The following is an 18007-nucleotide window of genomic DNA, read 5'->3' on the forward strand; positions in this document are numbered from 1 at the left end:
CATCGGAGACCAGAAGCGGTAGGAGCAGCAGTCTGGGGAACGTTCGGTGAATGCAAGACGCTGACTGTTCGAGGCAGTCCACGAGGAAGCACTTGACCTGCCAGACCGTGTGTGGCGTGGATGGTTGATGGGGACATAAATTTAATCTGATGTGCAGATAACGTCACGTACATGCCACAGGACGATGTCATATTTCAACGGGGATTGTGGGTCAATGTTTTACCATCGAATTACCTTATGTTTGAATGCACATGCATGGTTGGTTAGAATTGTGTTTGCTCACTGTTAGGCGTTCGGTATTTATCGCGATTAGAGAGAGAGAGACAATCGGGTTGATGGTTTTCTATTTGCTTACCCGAGAGCTCTGGAGAAATGAACTAATGCTGCGGTTAACGCTTTCCGGTCAGGCACCTGCTCCACGGCGGGGGATGTCCTGAACACCCCGAGATGCTGCTCCCACCGGGCGCTTTGCGAGGCTGCTGAAGTCGGTCCGTTGGAGGTGCCTACAAGATAGAGTACGCACATTAGGATGGTAGTTATTTTTGCGATGTTGAAATTTTGTCAATCGTCAGTCATATACATAAAAATTGGGCAAAATTTGAGTTTAATTGGAACATGTTAAATCGTTCACAAATCAATTAATGTTTTAAATGGGGAAAAGGATAATTGAGTCCTTATTCATCTAATTAGACTCTGTCTAAACTATTTCGTTAAAAACTCGGCTTACGGCATTGGATTGCACTTAAACAGGTATCAATATCTTTGTCACGTTCACAAGAAGTAGTAGAATAATAAATCAAACCTGGAAAATGTAAAATACTCGTATTTGAGTGAAGCGAATAGTCGGTTTTTACAACAATCTCTAGAATCGGCTTCTAGTTTCCTCTGATGGATTCTCACTGAGAATCCGGACGGAGTTCTGCATAGAAATCTGACGAAATCCTGCTTTAAACTTTGGTGAAAGCTTGCTTAACATTCTGAAGAAGGTTGATGATGAAATCGTACGCGAGATTTTGATAAACTCCTACCGAGAATACTGCTAAAAATACATTTAGGATTCTTACGGAACTCTACTCAGAATTTCTCAACACGGAAAACCGATTCATCACAATTTCAACTAAAAAATTAGTTGAGTTTTTGGTTTCGTCTAGTTAATATTTGGGCGAACTAAATTTTTGTTGAAAACAATAATCCAAAGCTGTTGGTTTGATGCTGTCAGTTTCAGTCTGGACACGCACGTTTCAGCCTAGCACAAAACTTAGAAAGCCTACCTGAGCTAAAGCTTGAAATGCTTGTCTCAGCTTTAACGCTTGTTTTAGTCCAGACACAATTGCATATACCGTTACACTACCTTTTCAACCAAGACACAAACGACTGGAATTCAACTAAACCCATTGTTGAATTAAACTGCTTCATCGTAAAATACAACATAGGATATTTCAAACTTTTTTTTTTCACCGACCGACGGATGAAGGTATGGAATTAAATTGTTGAAATACTCCGTATGTCAGTAATTCACACGTAAATATAATACAGAGCTATGTTTCTCATAACGTTATCTTTTTATAAACTGCACTCTTAAATTAAACGAAATAGCCAAAGGTATTTAAGGATTGTTGGTAATTGATTGATGATTTCAATTTTAGATGAAAGGTATAATTTTTTCTATTTAGTCAGCCATCACTACAAAAAAAACTTCATACTTATTCCACATCTAGTTTGGAATCTAAAATGATGAAAAATAACTATCATATTGCATAATACATTTGTTAAAAATTTAAATTTTGCTATATAATCGACTAAATCCGAAATAGAATGATTTTGACAATTTTTGACAATACTTTCAACTTTCAGTATACATGTATTGAAAAAAAATGTCAATCAAAATCATCCCTTTATTGAAAGGTTTTTAAAGAAAAACTAGGTAATACCAAAATGAGTTCAGTTGAATTTCTGTTTTTTGTGTACTGGTTCAGGTAGTTGCGTCCAGGCTAAAACAAGCTTTCCAAGCCGAGACAACTACCTACGTGCATAACCGTTATGCCCAGCATGTATGAACATAGTTGCTGTCGCTACCTTGATGTATTTCAGTAAGGTGTGCATCTTGGCTACTTTGCTGTCATTTCGTATGATGTGCGTCTTGAATCAAAATCAATAATAATTTTCAACAACTTTTATTTGAGAATCTCGCAAAATTAAGAGAAAATTTAGTTACGTTTTTCATTTTTCTGTTGAAATCAACTAATTAGGAAAACAAGAATTTGTTTTGTTATTTTCTTCATCGAATGGTTTTCAGTGAAGATGTGCGTCGTTCTGGGTGTAATTCCATCTCCCGTTGGTTTTCTCGTGGCTTACTCTGTACCAAGCTGCTTCTGGTAGTTGCTATGGCTACCCTAGGCATTACCGGTAAACTCTGTAACTTACCACTTGCAAACGCAATAGCGTCCTCCTTTGCTCCTCTTGCCTCTCTAATTACATTTGTTTTTTGAATATCTACATGCTGGTAGGTCCCAACTCCAGGCCGCCATCTCAACTCGTTGAATGTAATCGCCTATTGTGATCCACTGGTTACCTATGCAAGCAATCGAGGGTTGAATACGATCCCTCATGGGGATCGGATTGGCGTTAATCAGGAATGATACAGCTGAATCTACTACCACACAGCCAGGTGACGAGCTCCAAGCATACTTGGAGGCTTGCCAAGGTTTTACCGGGAATGAAGCAGTCGCACCGTTAGCACACTCGCCGTTACAAAACAATTCCTTCCTTACTTAGGGAGCAGAACAGTATGACTGTCAGCCCACAATCGCCGTCTAATTCGCGGTCCGTGTTCTGTCCGTTGACGTTCGCAATGATCAGTATGCCGTAATCAGGATGTTACTGGCGTCGATCCTGATGTGCCAGTGGACTCTCCGGTTGGGCAAGGATAGGATTTTTGATTTCTAAAATATAAGGATCTAACCAGAAGCGGCACAGACTCGCTTCGTCGGAGCTGCGTTCGGAATTATGGCATTTATTAGAGATTTAGCAGAGCCCGATGCTACCCCAACCCCATCATATCCTACTCCACAAGTAGTAGGTTCGGGAGGGGGTCGTTAAGCCTCTGAACTCCTTTCCTTCCTGTCCCTGCTGACTCTTGACTCTTGACCCTTGACTCTTGACTTTTGACTCTTGACCCTTGACTCTTGACTTTTGACTCTTGACCCTTGACTCTTGACTTTTGACTCTTGACTCTCGACTCTTGACTCTTGACTCTTGACTCTTGACTCTTGACTCTTGACTCTTGACTCTTGACTCTTGACTCTTGACTCTTGACTCTTGACTCTTGACTCTTGACTCTTGACTCTTGACTCTTGACTCTTGACTCTTGACTCTTGACTCTTGACTCTTGACTCTTGACTCTTGACTCTTGACTCTTGACTCTTGACTCTTGACTCTTGACTCTTGACTCTTGACTCTTGACTCTTGACTCTTGACTCTTGACTCTTGACTCTTGACTCTTGACTCTTGACTCTTGACTCTTGACTCTTGACTCTTGACTCTTGACTCTTGACTCTTGACTCTTGACTCTTGACTCTTGACTCTTGACTCTTGACTCTTGACTCTTGACTCTTGACTCTTGACTCTTGACTCTTGACTCTTGACTCTTGACTCTTGACTCTTGACTCTTGACTCTTGACTCTTGACTCTTGACTCTTGACTCTTGACTCTTGACTCTTGACTCTTGACTCTTGACTCTTGACTCTTGACTCTTGACTCTTGACTCTTGACTCTTGACTCTTGACTCTTGACTCTTGACTCTTGACTCTTGACTCTTGACTCTTGACTCTTGACTCTTGACTCTTGACTCTTGACTCTTGACTCTTGACTCTTGACTCTTGACTCTTGACTCTTGACTCTTGACTCTTGACTCTTGACTCTTGACTCTTGACTCTTGACTCTTGACTCTTGACTCTTGACTCTTGACTCTTGACTCTTGACTCTTGACTCTTGACTCTTGACTCTTGACTCTTGACTCTTGACTCTTGACTCTTGACTCTTGACTCTTGACTCTTGACTCTTGACTCTTGACTCTTGACTCTTGACTCTTGACTCTTGACTCTTGACTCTTGACTCTTGACTCTTGACTCTTGACTCTTGACTCTTGACTCTTGACTCTTGACTCTTGACTCTTGACTCTTGACTCTTGACTCTTGACTCTTGACTCTTGACTCTTGACTCTTGACTCTTGACTCTTGACTCTTGACTCTTGACTCTTGACTCTTGACTCTTGACTCTTGACTCTTGACTCTTGACTCTTGACTCTTGACTCTTGACTCTTGACTCTTGACTCTTGACTCTTGACTCTTGACTCTTGACTCTTGACTCTTGACTCTTGACTCTTGACTCTTGACTCTTGACTCTTGACTCTTGACTCTTGACTCTTGACTCTTGACTCTTGACTCTTGACTCTTGACTCTTGACTCTTGACTCTTGACTCTTGACTCTTGACTCTTGACTCTTGACTCTTGACTCTTGACTCTTGACTATTGACTCTTGACTATTGACTCTTGACTCTTGACTCTTGACTCTTGACTCTTCTTCTTCTTCTTCTTCTTCCAATTCTGTTTATTTTCCGTCGGCCTATTTCCGCTACGAGGCCAAACACCGACGCCAGAGAGGTGACACTCCCACTATCTGGATTGGATATTGATGGGTCTTGACTCATGGACCGGGGACCAACGGCTTTACTTCCCTTCCGAAGGAAGGCGTGACCTCAGATTTTTCTCACCTCTGAAAAATCTCAACGACCTCGACTGGGATTGAACCCAGACCAACTGGGGTGGGTGGCGGTCACGCTTACCACCCAACCATCGGCGCCGTCGACTCTTGACTCTTGACTCTTGACTCTTGACTCTTGACTCTTGACTCTTGACTCTTGACTCTTGACTCTTGACTCTTGACTCTTGACTCTTGACTCTTGACTCTTGACTCTTGACTCTTGACTCTTGACTCTTGACTCTTGACTCTTGACTCTTGACTCTTGACTCTTGACTCTTGACTCTTGACTCTTGACTCTTGACTCTTGACTCTTGACTCTTGACTCTTGACTCTTGACTCTTGACTCTTGACTCTTGACTCTTGACTCTTGACTCTTGACTCTTGACTCTTGACTCTTGACTCTTGACTCTTGACTCTTGACTCTTGACTCTTGACTCTTGACTCTTGACTCTTGACTCTTGACTCTTGACTCTTGACTCTTGACTCTTGACTCTTGACTCTTGACTCTTGACTCTTGACTCTTGACTCTTGACTCTTGACTCTTGACTCTTGACTCTTGACTCTTGACTCTTGACTCTTGACTCTTGACTCTTGACTCTTGACTCTTGACTCTTGACTCTTGACTATTGACTATTGACTCTTGACTCTTGACTCTTGACTCTTGACTCTTCTTCTCCTTCTTCTTCTTCCAATTCTGTTTATTTTCCGTCGGCCTATTTCCGCTACGAGGCCAAACACCGACGCCAGAGAGGTGACACTCCCACTATCTGGATTGGATATCGACCCATCAACTCATGGACCGGGGACCAACGGCTTTACTTCTCTTCCGAAGGAAGGCGTGACCTCAGATTTTTCTCACCTCTGAAAAATCTCAACGACCTCGACTGGGATTGAACCCAGACCAACTGGGGTGGGTGGCGGTCACGCTTACCACCCAACCATCGGCGCCGTCGACTCTTGACTCTTGACTCTTGACTCTTGACTCTTGACTCTTGACTCTTGACTCTTGACTCTTGACTCTTGACTCTTGACTCTTGACTCTTGACTCTTGACTCTTGACTCTTGACTCTTGACTCTTGACTCTTGACTCTTGACTCTTGACTCTTGACTCTTGACTCTTGACTCTTGACTCTTGACTCTTGACTCTTGACTCTTGACTCTTGACTCTTGACTCTTGACTCTTGACACTTGACTCTTGACTCTTGACTCTTGACTCTTGACTCTTGACTCTTGACTCTTCTTCTTCTTCTTCTTCCAATTCTGTTTATTTTCCGTCGGCCTATTTCCGCTACGAGGCCAAACACCGACGCCAGAGAGGTGACACTCCCACTATCTGGATTGGATATCGACCCATCAACTCATGGACCGGGGACCAACGGCTTTACTTCCCTTCCGAAGGAAGGCGTGACCTCAGATTTTTCTCACCTCTGAAAAATCTCAACGACCTCGACTGGGATTGAACCCAGACCAACTGGGGTGGGTGGCGGTCACGCTTACCACCCAACCATCGGCGCCGTCGACTCTTGACTCTTGACTCTTGACTCTTGACTCTTGACTCTTGACTCTTGACTCTTGACTCTTGACTCTTGACTCTTGACTCTTGACTCTTGACTCTTGACTCTTGACTCTTGACTCTTGACTCTTGACTCTTGACTCTTGACTCTTGACTCTTGACTCTTGACTCTTGACTCTTGACTCTTGACTCTTGACTCTTGACTCTTGACTCTTGACTCTTGACTCTTGACTCTTGACACTTGACTCTTGACACTTGACTCTTGACTCTTGACTCTTGACTCTTGACTCTTGACTCTTCTTCTTCTTCTTCTTCCAATTCTGTTTATTTTCCGTCGGCCTATTTCCGCTACGAGGCCAAACACCGACGCCAGAGAGGTGACACTCCCACTATCTGGATTGGATATCGACCCATCAACTCATGGACCGGGGACCAACGGCTTTACTTCCCTTCCGAAGGAAGGCGTGACCTCAGATTTTTCTCACCTCTGAAAAATCTCAACGACCTCGACTGGGATTGAACCCAGACCAACTGGGGTGGGTGGCGGTCACGCTTACCACCCAACCATCGGCGCCGTCGACTCTTGACTCTTGACTCTTGACTCTTGACTCTTGACTCTTGACTCTTGACTCTTGACTCTTGACTCTTGACTCTTGACTCTTGACTCTTGACTCTTGACCATAGTTGGAACCTGTGTACATTTTTCGCGACATGTCAAGCCACCCGTACATTCACGCTCTGCTGAAAATGTCTCATGTCTCAAACAGGTTAGCTTCCAAGCCTCGATGGTTGGTCTCGTGACATGTCATGGAATTTAAATGCGTCATCGGTCTTGAGACTGGTCATGAGGATAATTTACCAGTCGCGCGTAAGGCGATACCAGTCACAAAGTTTAGGAATCTGTACAAAGATGAACATTTTGTTATGGTTTGCTTGTTTGACCTGTATCTTATTCTTGATCGTTTAAGTACCGTGCAGTGGCAGATAAACGGAATGGTAGACGCTATATAAATTGAATTACTTTGAACTTTTTCAACTTTTTGATAGTAAATGTAGCGAGTTACGAGGAGTTAAAAATCAATAGTTTTAGACATTTTAAACGCACACTGGGAAGTAAATGCGTCAAAATTGAAATTTTTTCATCTTTTCACGATAAATATTGTTCGTTATTGCAAGCTACGAGGAGTTGAAAATAGTTTTAGACATTTTAAACGTACACTGGGAAGTAAATGCGTCAAAATTGAAAAATTTTCATCTCTTCACAGATAAATATGGTTTGTTATTGCGAGTTAAGAGGTGTTGAAAATCAATAGTTTTAGACATTTTAAACGCATATTGGGAAGTAAATGCGCCAAAATCGAAATTTTTTCATCTTTTTACAGATAAATATTGTTTGTTATTGCGAGTTACGAGGATTTGAAAATCAATAGCTTTAGACATTTCAACTTTTCACATTACTGCGAGTTACGAGGATTTGAAAATCAATAGTTTTAGACATTTTAAACGCACAATGGGAAATAAATGCGTCAAAATCGAAAAATTTTCAACTTTCCACAGATAAATATTGTTTGTTATTGCGAGTTACGAGGATTTGAAAATCAATAGTTTTAGACATTTTAAACGCACACTTGAAAGTAAATGCGTCATAATGGAAAAAAATCTACTTTCACACAAAATTTTTATTTGTTATCGCTAGTTACGTGAAGTTGAAAAACAATAGTTTTGGACTTTTTAGACACACATTAGTAAGTAAATGCGTCAAAATCGAAAAAAATTCAACTTTTCGCTAATTTTTTTTTGTTTTTCGAGTTACAGTAAGATTCCGTTTTGGCACGTTCCGTTTTTGGCACACTCCAATTTTGGCAACAAATGGGTTCCGTTTTTGTCAACATTCTTGTTGTACATAATAGATCTTTTAAAAATGTGCAATAGATATTTTTTGTATCAATTGACATTGCATTTGACTTTATTTCCAAACATGGGAGTCATATTAATCCTCAAAAGCCCAAATCTTTTTTTTTTTATTTTGTCTTACAGTTTCAATACTTTACTGTGATAATTTTGTGATGCTTTTCGCAATGTTGTTTTAAAAAAGCGTTATGCATTTAAAGGTTAAGGTGAAGATATGCCGAAGCCACGTTGCTAGGCACCGACTCGCTTGTTTACATTAGGAAAAACTGAAATCTGAAGTGAAAATTCAAACGCACAAATGAGAGTTTCCGAACATTTTCCTTTGGTTATCTGCACATTGGCAGAAAAGTTGAAGTTTTGTTAGTAAATGATTAAAGTTTCGCGAGTGTTTTTGCAGTGGTGTGTGAAAAAAGTGCATTTGAAAAAGTGCAATGAAAACGAGAAGAAGTGTTTCGAAAAGAAACCCCGAGTGAAGAGAAGCGATATTTTCGCACAAAATAGGAGCTACAGATGGCATTCCGTCAAAAACTCGGATTGATTGTATAGGAAAATATTCTAGATTCCTTAAGTAGCAGTTTCGTGGTACACCAGCAAGGTTAGTGTGTTGAAGAACGTATTTTTATATTTGCTCATATCAGATACATGGTTAGGCAGGGGAGAGGGGTGTGTGTGGCGCACCAGCTATGTTGTGGCTCGCATGTATAATGTCCTTAAGTATGTTTCACACTATATGTGTCGTATTTAATGATAACAATAAGTATAGAAATGTATTGTTTATGTATAATACAAGTGGTAGCAGTGTAACTAGTGTTAGACGGCATCAATTTTTATAGTCGAATGCAGATGAATGCGCTACACCGCATAATACAACGTCACTACAAAACTTGGCACTAAATTTGCAATACATATCGAAAGCCCGTATTTAGGAATACAAAACTGATAGCTCCCAAATAGTTTACGATGTCTTTTTGAAAATGCATTTTCAGATATAGTGCACTTTATATTCGTAAATATTGAATTTGCAAACCTCCCTAGGTGCCAAAATTTTCTGGTAAAAAGAAATAATAAATTAACACCAAACATGAATTCAGCGACGTAAAATTACCCCAATGTGAAGTTTTTATCAAATTCGGATCCCTTTTTAGGTTTTGACCGACTTTTTTATGGAAGGTGATCACTGTGCGAAGACCGAATTTGATAAGCCTATGAATAAAATTGAATTTTCTTATTTTTTCCTTTCATCTAATTCCATATCACACATGGTTAAAAATCCTTGAAACATTTTTGAAGTCGTAAATTGAAAATCCAAACTTTAAAAATAAGGTTCAATTTTTGGCACGGTTCCGGTTTTGGCAACAGCAAAAAATAAAATTGTTGCCAAAAACGGAATCCTACTGTACTGCCGCTATAAGCATAAATGTCCCATGTGCTATGGGATTTCCTATAAACATGGGACAATTATGCGTAGAGCGGCAGTGTACTAGGATATGAAAATCACTAGTTTTGAACATTTTAAACGCACATGGGGAAGTAAATGCGTCAAAATCGCAAAATTCACTTTTTACAGATGAATGTTGCTTGTTTTTCCGAGTTATTAGGACTTGAAAATCAAAAGTTTTGAACATTTGAAATGCACAACGGGAAGTAATTTCGACAAAATGGAAATTTAAAAATGCGTTTAAAATTAGAGGTGCGTCCAGCGCCGCCGCGCCGGGCCCGCGCCGATGGTTGCAGGTAAAAATAGTAAACAACTCGTAATAACAAACAATGTTTATCTGCGAACAGTTGAAAATTTTTCGATTTCTAAAACTATTGATTTTCAACACCTGTTAACTCGCAATAACAAACAATGTTTATCTGTGAAAAGTTGAATTTTTTTCGATTTTGACGCATTTACTTCCCAGTGTACGTTTAAAATGTCTAAAACTATTGATTTTCAACACCTCTAAACCGCAATAACAAACAATATTTATTTGTGAAATGTTGAAAGAAATACAATTATCTCATTTTCTATATTTCCAATTATCCGCCAAAGTACGGTATCCAATATTTTACCCATTTTCAATACCGGTTCATTGTCGACATGTCACATAACAAGCAAACCTGTTTTTCTATTGTCGCGACCGTTCCCAAACGAACATACATGTCACAGTTCAGTAAATGTACAGCCGCTTGACAAACCAGTTTTGTTTTGAAACATGTACAAATTTTATGACATGTCACGGGGAAAATGTATCGTGTCATAGTACACGCGCTTGTGTCACATGTCGCAAGAATCCGCAACTTGTACATGTCACGAGCAAACATGCGACCAGTCACCAGATGACTGGTCATAACCATGACATTTTCCAGCTATGCTCTTGACTCTTGACTCTTGACTCTTGACTCTTGACTCTTGACTCTTGACTCTTGACTCTTGACTCTTGACTCTTGACTCTTGACTCTTGACTCTTGACTCTTGACTCTTGACTCTTGACTCTTGACTCTTGACTCTTGACTCTTGACTCTTGACTCTTGACTCTTGACTCTTGACTCTTGACTCTTGACTCTTGACTCTTGACTCTTGACTCTTGACTCTTGACTCTTGACTCTTGACTCTTGACTCTTGACTCTTGACTCTTGACTCTTGACTCTTGACTCTTGACTCTTGACTCTTGACTCTTGACTCTTGACTCTTGACTCTTGACTCTTGACTCTTGACTCTTGACTCTTGACTCTTGACTCTTGACTCTTGACTCTTGACTCTTGACTCTTGACTCTTGACTCTTGACTCTTGACTCTTGACTCTTGACTCTTGACTCTTGACTCTTGACTCTTGACTCTTGACTCTTGACTCTTGACTCTTGACTCTTGACTCTTGACTCTTGACTCTTGACTCTTGACTCTTGACTCTTGACTCTTGACTCTTGACTCTTGACTCTTGACTCTTGACTCTTGACTCTTGACTCTTGACTCTTGACTCTTGACTCTTGACTCTTGACTCTTGACTCTTGACTCTTGACTCTTGACTCTTGACTCTTGACTCTTGACTCTTGACTCTTGACTCTTGACTCTTGACTCTTGACTCTTGACTCTTGACTCTTGACTCTTGACTCTTGACTCTTGACTCTTGACTCTTGACTCTTGACTCTTGACTCTTGACTCTTGACTCTTGACTCTTGACTCTTGACTCTTGACTCTTGACTCTTGACTCTTGACTCTTGACTCTTGACTCTTGACTCTTGACTCTTGACTCTTGACTCTTGACTCTTGACTCTTGACTCATGACTCTTGACTCTTGACTCTTGACTCTTGACTCTTGACTCTTGACTCTTGACTCTTGACTCTTGACTCTTGACTCTTGACTCTTGACTCTTGACTCTTGACTCTTGACTCTTGACTCTTGACTCTTGACTCTTGACTCTTGACTCTTGACTCTTGACTCTTGACTCTTGACTCTTGACTCTTGACTCTTGACTCTACACTTTACTTTTTACTAGACCTACAATTGAGGGAATGCATTTAAATTGGTATAAGTACCTATCTTGGTATCGTTCATAAGAATCAATATAATAATAAAATATCAGGATGGTAAAATACGCATGGATGAGTGTAAAGAAAACTTGAATCGAGTGTACCAATTTGCATCCTATTTTTTATTTTTTTTATTCATTTCGTTTATTTGATAGGCACAAATGCGTTAGCTTGTCGGTACCAAATTCTGTTGTTTTTACATTTTGAATATATTAAAACTAGGAGGTTACAATGTCGAAATATTTTTTTTTATAAAAGAGAAAAATTTTACAGCTATCTTAAGACTAGAAAAAAGATTCTATATACAAGAGAGGAGGCAAAAGATTTTTTTATGAAAAATTTTAAAACAAGGAATTCAATAGTAATAGTTTTTTAGGAAATATTTACAGTTATCTTAAAACTAACAATATAGTTTGGTACACAAAAGCGAGAACAAATATTTATGAAAAATTTCACAGGTCTTTTAAAACTAGGGATACAATTCTATTTACAAGATGGGGGACAATAGTTTTAACAAAGAGTAGAAATTACAACTATCTTAAAACTAGGAATACGGAACACAAATTTGATTTTTTATCGGAGACTTATGCTTGGTCATTTCCAAAATCGGTGTAGAAGTAGTTGTATCAAGGACAGGGGAGAAAAGGCGTAGATGGTGACCGGGAGAGAAGAGCAAAACTTGCAACTTTGGTATTCTTCGGACCCGCGGGGAATCCTTCAAAAGTCATCGGACCTCGAGTCGCTCTCGCTTCACACTACCACAGTCTGGAGCTGATCGGTTCCACAAGACAGGAAGAAACTTCTAAAAACGAGAAATAAAAAGAGAGGGGCTAAATTTATCGTTTTTATGAAAGTATAAATAAGGGACATATAGGGGAAATCACGATTTGCCAGCATATCTTGGACTGGGACATTGGGTGGTCTACCTCGGGCCCGAAGGGAATCCTTTAACTGAGACCTGGCGTCCAAATACCCGGCGCATACCCAGACAACGTGCTCGATGTCGTGATAGCCCTCGTCACAAGCGCACAGACTACTCTTTGCAAGCCCAATACGCCGCAAATGCGCATCTAGGGTGTAGTGGTTGGACATAAGTCGGGACATTACACGAATAAAATCCCGACCCACATCCATCCCCCTGAACCAAGACTCCGTTGATACCTTTGGGATAATCGAATGTAGCTAGGTCTTTCGTATATGTCACCATTTAATGCGCCCACCTTTGCTATGAGTCGGCCTTTTCATTGCCCGGGATAGAGCAATGAGAGGGGACCCAAACAAAGGTCATCTGATAAGATTTTTCAGATAACGTACACAAGGACTCCCGTATCTTCCCCAGAAAATACGGGAATTGCTTTTTAGGCTTCACCGCACGAAGAGCCTCGATAGAGCTGAGGCTGTCCGAAATGAGGAAGTAGTGATCTGTGGACAGAGTGTCGATGATCCCAAGGGTGTACTGAATTGCAGCTAACTCTGCGACGTAAACTGAAGCGGGATCATTGAGCTTGAATGAAGCGGTGATAGTATTGTTGAAGATACCGAAGCCATCGAGATTTGATCCGTCAGTGTAGAACATTTTGTCACAGTCGACTTCTCGGAATTTATTATAAAATATATTGGGGATCACTTGCTGGCATATATGGTCCCGGATTCCACAAATCTCTTCCTTCATGGATGTGTCGAAGAATACAGTAGAATCAGAAGTATCTAGGAAACGAACACGGTTGGGAGTATATGTAGAAGGATTGATGCTCTGTGCCATGTAGTCGAAGTACAAGGACATAAATCGGGTTTGAGAATTAAGCTCGACGAGCCTCTCAAAATTTTGAATCACCAACGGGTTCAGAATGTCGCATTGGATGAGCAATCGATATGAGAGTTCCCAAAATCGATTTTTTAGCGGAAGAACACCCGCCAGCACTTCGAAACTCATCGTATGGGTAGAGTGCATGAAACCCAAGGCAATTCGCAAGCAACGATACTGGATTCCCTCCAGTTTGATGAAGTGTATGTTCGCAGCGGAGCGGAAACAGAAACACCCGTACTCCATCACCGACCATATCGTTGTTTGGTATAACCTGATCAGGTCTCCTGGGTGGGCACCCCACCATGTTCCAGTTATTGTCCGGAGAAAATTGATCCTTTGTTGGCATTTCTGTTTCAGATACCTAATGTTACATTCCCCGGTACCTTTAGAGTCGAACCAGACCCCGAGATATTTAAATGTGAAAACATGATTGATTGTTGCACCCATTAATAGAAGTTGGAGTTGCGCCGGCTCATGCTTCCTAGAAAAGACAACCGACTCAGTTTTCTCCGTGGAGAACTCGATACTCAGGTGAAGAGCCCAAGCAGACAAATTGCCAAGGTATTTTGTAATGGTCCTTGCAAGTCGGCAGCTTTGGGCCCTGTAACAGAGACCACCCCGTCGTCTGCAAGTTGCCTTAGCGTGCATGAATTGGCAAGACAATCGTCAATGTCATTCACGTAAAAATTGTAGAGTAGGGGACTTAGACATGAGCCCTGGGGAAGACCCATGTAGCTAAATCGCGATGTTGTTAAATCGCCATGCGAAAAGTGCATGTGCTTTTCAGAAAACAAGTTTAGCAAAAAGTTATTTAAAATTGGTGAAAGACCATGCTGGTGCAGCTTCTCTGACAGAATGTTGATAGAAACTGAGTCAAAAGCCCCCTTAATATCCAAGAAGACTGATGCCATCTGCTCTTTGTTAGCATAGGCCATTTGGATTTCTGTAGAAAGCAACGCAAGGCAATCGTTCGTCCCTTTGCCTTTGCGGAAGCCAAATTGTGCATCTGACAGTAAGCCATTTGGTTCAACCCAATTGTCAAGGCGAAACAAGATCATTTTCTCGAACAACTTCCGAATACAGGACAGCATTGCAATCCGCCGATACGAGTTGTGGTCGGAGGCTTTCCTGGTTTTTGGATGGCGTTGACCTTCACTTGCCTCCAGTCATGAGGGACAATGTGAGTTTGCATCCTATGATTTGAGCCAATGTGATGAACAAAGATGGTAGACACTGCTCTACTCAGCGAGTAATATGATACATAATATAGCACAGCGTTTCTTTCCCAATTGAATCATAATACCTTAGTTGCGAAATGAAGAAGCGCATTACATTACCAATGAGACCTGCAGAGCTCGTATGATGAAAACACGCTTAAAGCAACTTTTTCTACCAGTTATTGCCAAGCCAAGCAACGCTTAACGCAAACAATGCTAGATGCTTATGAAAACCATATTGATTTGTGCCTATTATGTCACAAGACTTGTGATGTACCAAATCGCGTTTTCGGTTAAAACGCTTTTTCTATGGGAAGTTTGAGTTTTTTGAAGTTTTCGATGTTTGAATAATTGAACATTAATGTTTTGTTATCCAAACATTGTTTATATTTATGAGCATTACTGTCATTAAGATTGGCTTGAATCAGAAAATTCTAAGTCTGTCTTGATTTGATCATTGTCTGATCGCTGATCCCACATTGATCATTTTTACTTTTTACAACTTCTAAAATAAGTAACAAGCAGGATAAAAGTGGCTTGGGCATCATATGATTATTCTGGTCCTTATTAGTCAGGGGTAACTATGACTATTGTTCGATGTATTATATAAAACGAGCTAAAATTTTTGGCTGCGGACTAAATGAGTGACCGAAAATAAATGTCGCAAGAGCAGAACATGCATCATAAAACCCATTTGAAATATATTAGAATGTAAAAATCGGACAAGAGCTCTTCCATGTAAGAGTCGATTAATAGAAACCTTCGGTATAAAAACCGTAAAAAATAAAAGGTAAAAGGTTCTTTCAAAGGACTCTTCTTTATCCGACTTTCAATCTTGAATGCAACGTTATACGGATTTAGCTGCGAGCCAATTATGCTGGGGGTTCCTTGCCAAATTTTTCAGGTGAGAACTTTCTAAGCGATTCTCACGCTGAAGGATTTCTGTCCTATTTATATGCTTGATGTTTATATTCGATTTTGACATTTCCGGTCGCTTCAATCTAAATGCAAGATTCTTAAAAACGCTAAACAAACATTCTAAATTCGATCAAACAAAAATACCCAGGTTTCGGCCGGGTTAAATGATTTGGAAAAAAACACGCTCAAAACCCAAAAATAAAAACCCTGGAAGATTGATTTTTCTCAGCGGTACATCACTGCATAAGAGTGCCCACTACTGCTTCTGCAGAATCAAACTAAAGGTAATCTACAAATTTTACACTATATTATGTTTCCGGAAACAGGATTCCAACATGGGGGTGGGCGTAGCGTATTGGTAAATCGATTGCCTAGTACGCAGCGCACTTGGGTTCGAGTCCCGACCCCGCACATAGGGTTAGAAATTTTTCATAAGAGATATTTCTAACCCGAAGAGGCGAATGACCTTAAGGTTAAAACCTCTATAATCGAAATAAAAATAAAAAAAAAAAAAAAGGATTCCAACATAAACTAGAAAACTACGCGCACCTGATATGTGCAATCATTTTTGAAAACATTATGATAAATAAATTGAAATCGTCATCACAAGGACAGTTGCTGGTTTGCAACGCGATTTACCACTGAAGTGTATAATGGGAAGGCAAATACGATCGTTATTAAAAAGGCAATTTCGTTTTAACTAGAATGCTAATACGGTTTAAAGGCAATGCTTTTTTCTCAATTACATATCACTGTACTATTATTTAGAGAATATTTTGTTAAAAAATATAACTCAACCTAGAGAGCTTTCATAGATTTGGTTCGGAAAATTAACGTACAATATAAACATAAATATTTACCACTAATATTTTTCTAATGGCTCGATCCTCAATACGAAACCACCATTTTGCTACATTGTCTATCCAAATAAAAGTTCATTTTCATCGTTTCTCGAGTAATTCAGCTGTTTGCTCATACTTACCGCGTACCTTCAGCAGCCACATGGCTCTAACTACGAAAATGTGCTGCTCCATGCAATATAATGTTTCTTGAGCACTTCCCAAAGCTGCTGCAGTCGGTATATTTGGCTCTTCTGTAGGTATTACGGTAGATGTATGGAAATCTATGTATTAATAAAATAATTTACCCAAAAATACGAGTCACTTAAGCTTGTTGGTGATTTTTGTAACAATTTAAGTATTGAACAATACTTATCTAAGAACATTTCATAACAGATCGGAACAACATTGTCTCTTCTACCGTACTGTAGAAGTTCGGACTGTACTCTGTCGCATACATATATTGTGTACCCTCCACTAACCGGGTTGTTTATGTTACAATGTTAGCTCTCCGGGAAACCGGCACCGACTTTTTGTCTGTTGTTTGCAGATACATACAGTCGTTCGTGCGAAATTGCTTCTGGTGCTTGGGAAGGTTTAATTCTTAAGACTGTCTGCTGCGCTTGCAGTACTCTAGGACCCGGCGAGTAGGTTGAAGAGGACAGCAGCCTTCCGAGTAATTTAGTGTGCAATGTTCTGCAGCGCTTGAAATCGCGCCCGGTGCATTCCAATGGGAAATCAGTTTGCGCGGTAGCAATCGGAGGGTTTATGGTGAATCAGAAGCAGAGCACGTTTCGAATACGTCCATATGAGCTAGCGGACGCGCGGGATTTAATAATATGTGTGGTCGCATTGCGTCCAAAATATTTGCTGTCGCTTCTCGAATAAAAATATATAATGAAAATATAATAGATGCTTTGAATTCAAATTTATTTGCATTGTAAGCATTTTTGTATTTCTACATAAAATATACCTTACTAATGATAAGAAGATATGAAATCAGTTAATTCTAAATTGAGGTTTTTTTAGTTGAAGTGAAAATCACGTAAAAAATCTAATTGTGCGTATTACAAATGAAATCAAAACAAACTTTGCCTGTTGGATCGAAGATCAGAAGGTTCCTACTGAAGTACATACAAGTGGTTATGCAATAATATTTTGTTTAATAATAGTTTTAAAGAGACAATGAAAGGGTTAGTACCCACGCGCCACAACCGTTAGACTAACACCAGAGTCAAAATTTCGCGGAAAGCATGCTTGGTAAACCGTTATTCAGCCTATAACAATGACTTCAATGCGATGATATATACATATCGAGTTATTTTAAAATTCATTGGAAATATGACGCTGAAAGAGTGAACATTCTTAATTTATTCGAATTTCCATGAACTTTTTGTATATTTTCTATGAATATCATAAAAACTTTCACCCATATATTGTAACCTGCATTAATTACAATCGATTGATGCTTAAATATGTATAGTATCTTCGCATTGAATTCATTGTTATAGGCTGAATACAGGTTTAC

The 18007-nt window shown here is 39.9% G+C and overlaps 1 protein-coding gene across 2 annotated transcripts in view; it reads right to left on the reverse strand.

Moving 5' to 3' along the window:
* Nucleotides 1–18007, reverse strand: part of LOC131687304 (uncharacterized) — a 112126-nt gene that overhangs the window by 34853 nt on the left and 59266 nt on the right. For both annotated transcript variants that reach the window (XM_058971383.1, XM_058971382.1), the window contains exon 5: nucleotides 356–503. In XM_058971383.1, coding sequence (XP_058827366.1) covers nucleotides 356–503 — 148 coding nt within the window. The remainder of the gene's footprint in view (nucleotides 1–355; nucleotides 504–18007) is intronic.

This window comes from Topomyia yanbarensis, chromosome 3 (genome assembly GCF_030247195.1).
Source record: "Topomyia yanbarensis strain Yona2022 chromosome 3, ASM3024719v1, whole genome shotgun sequence".
Classification (NCBI taxonomy): Eukaryota; Metazoa; Arthropoda; class Insecta; order Diptera; family Culicidae; genus Topomyia; species Topomyia yanbarensis.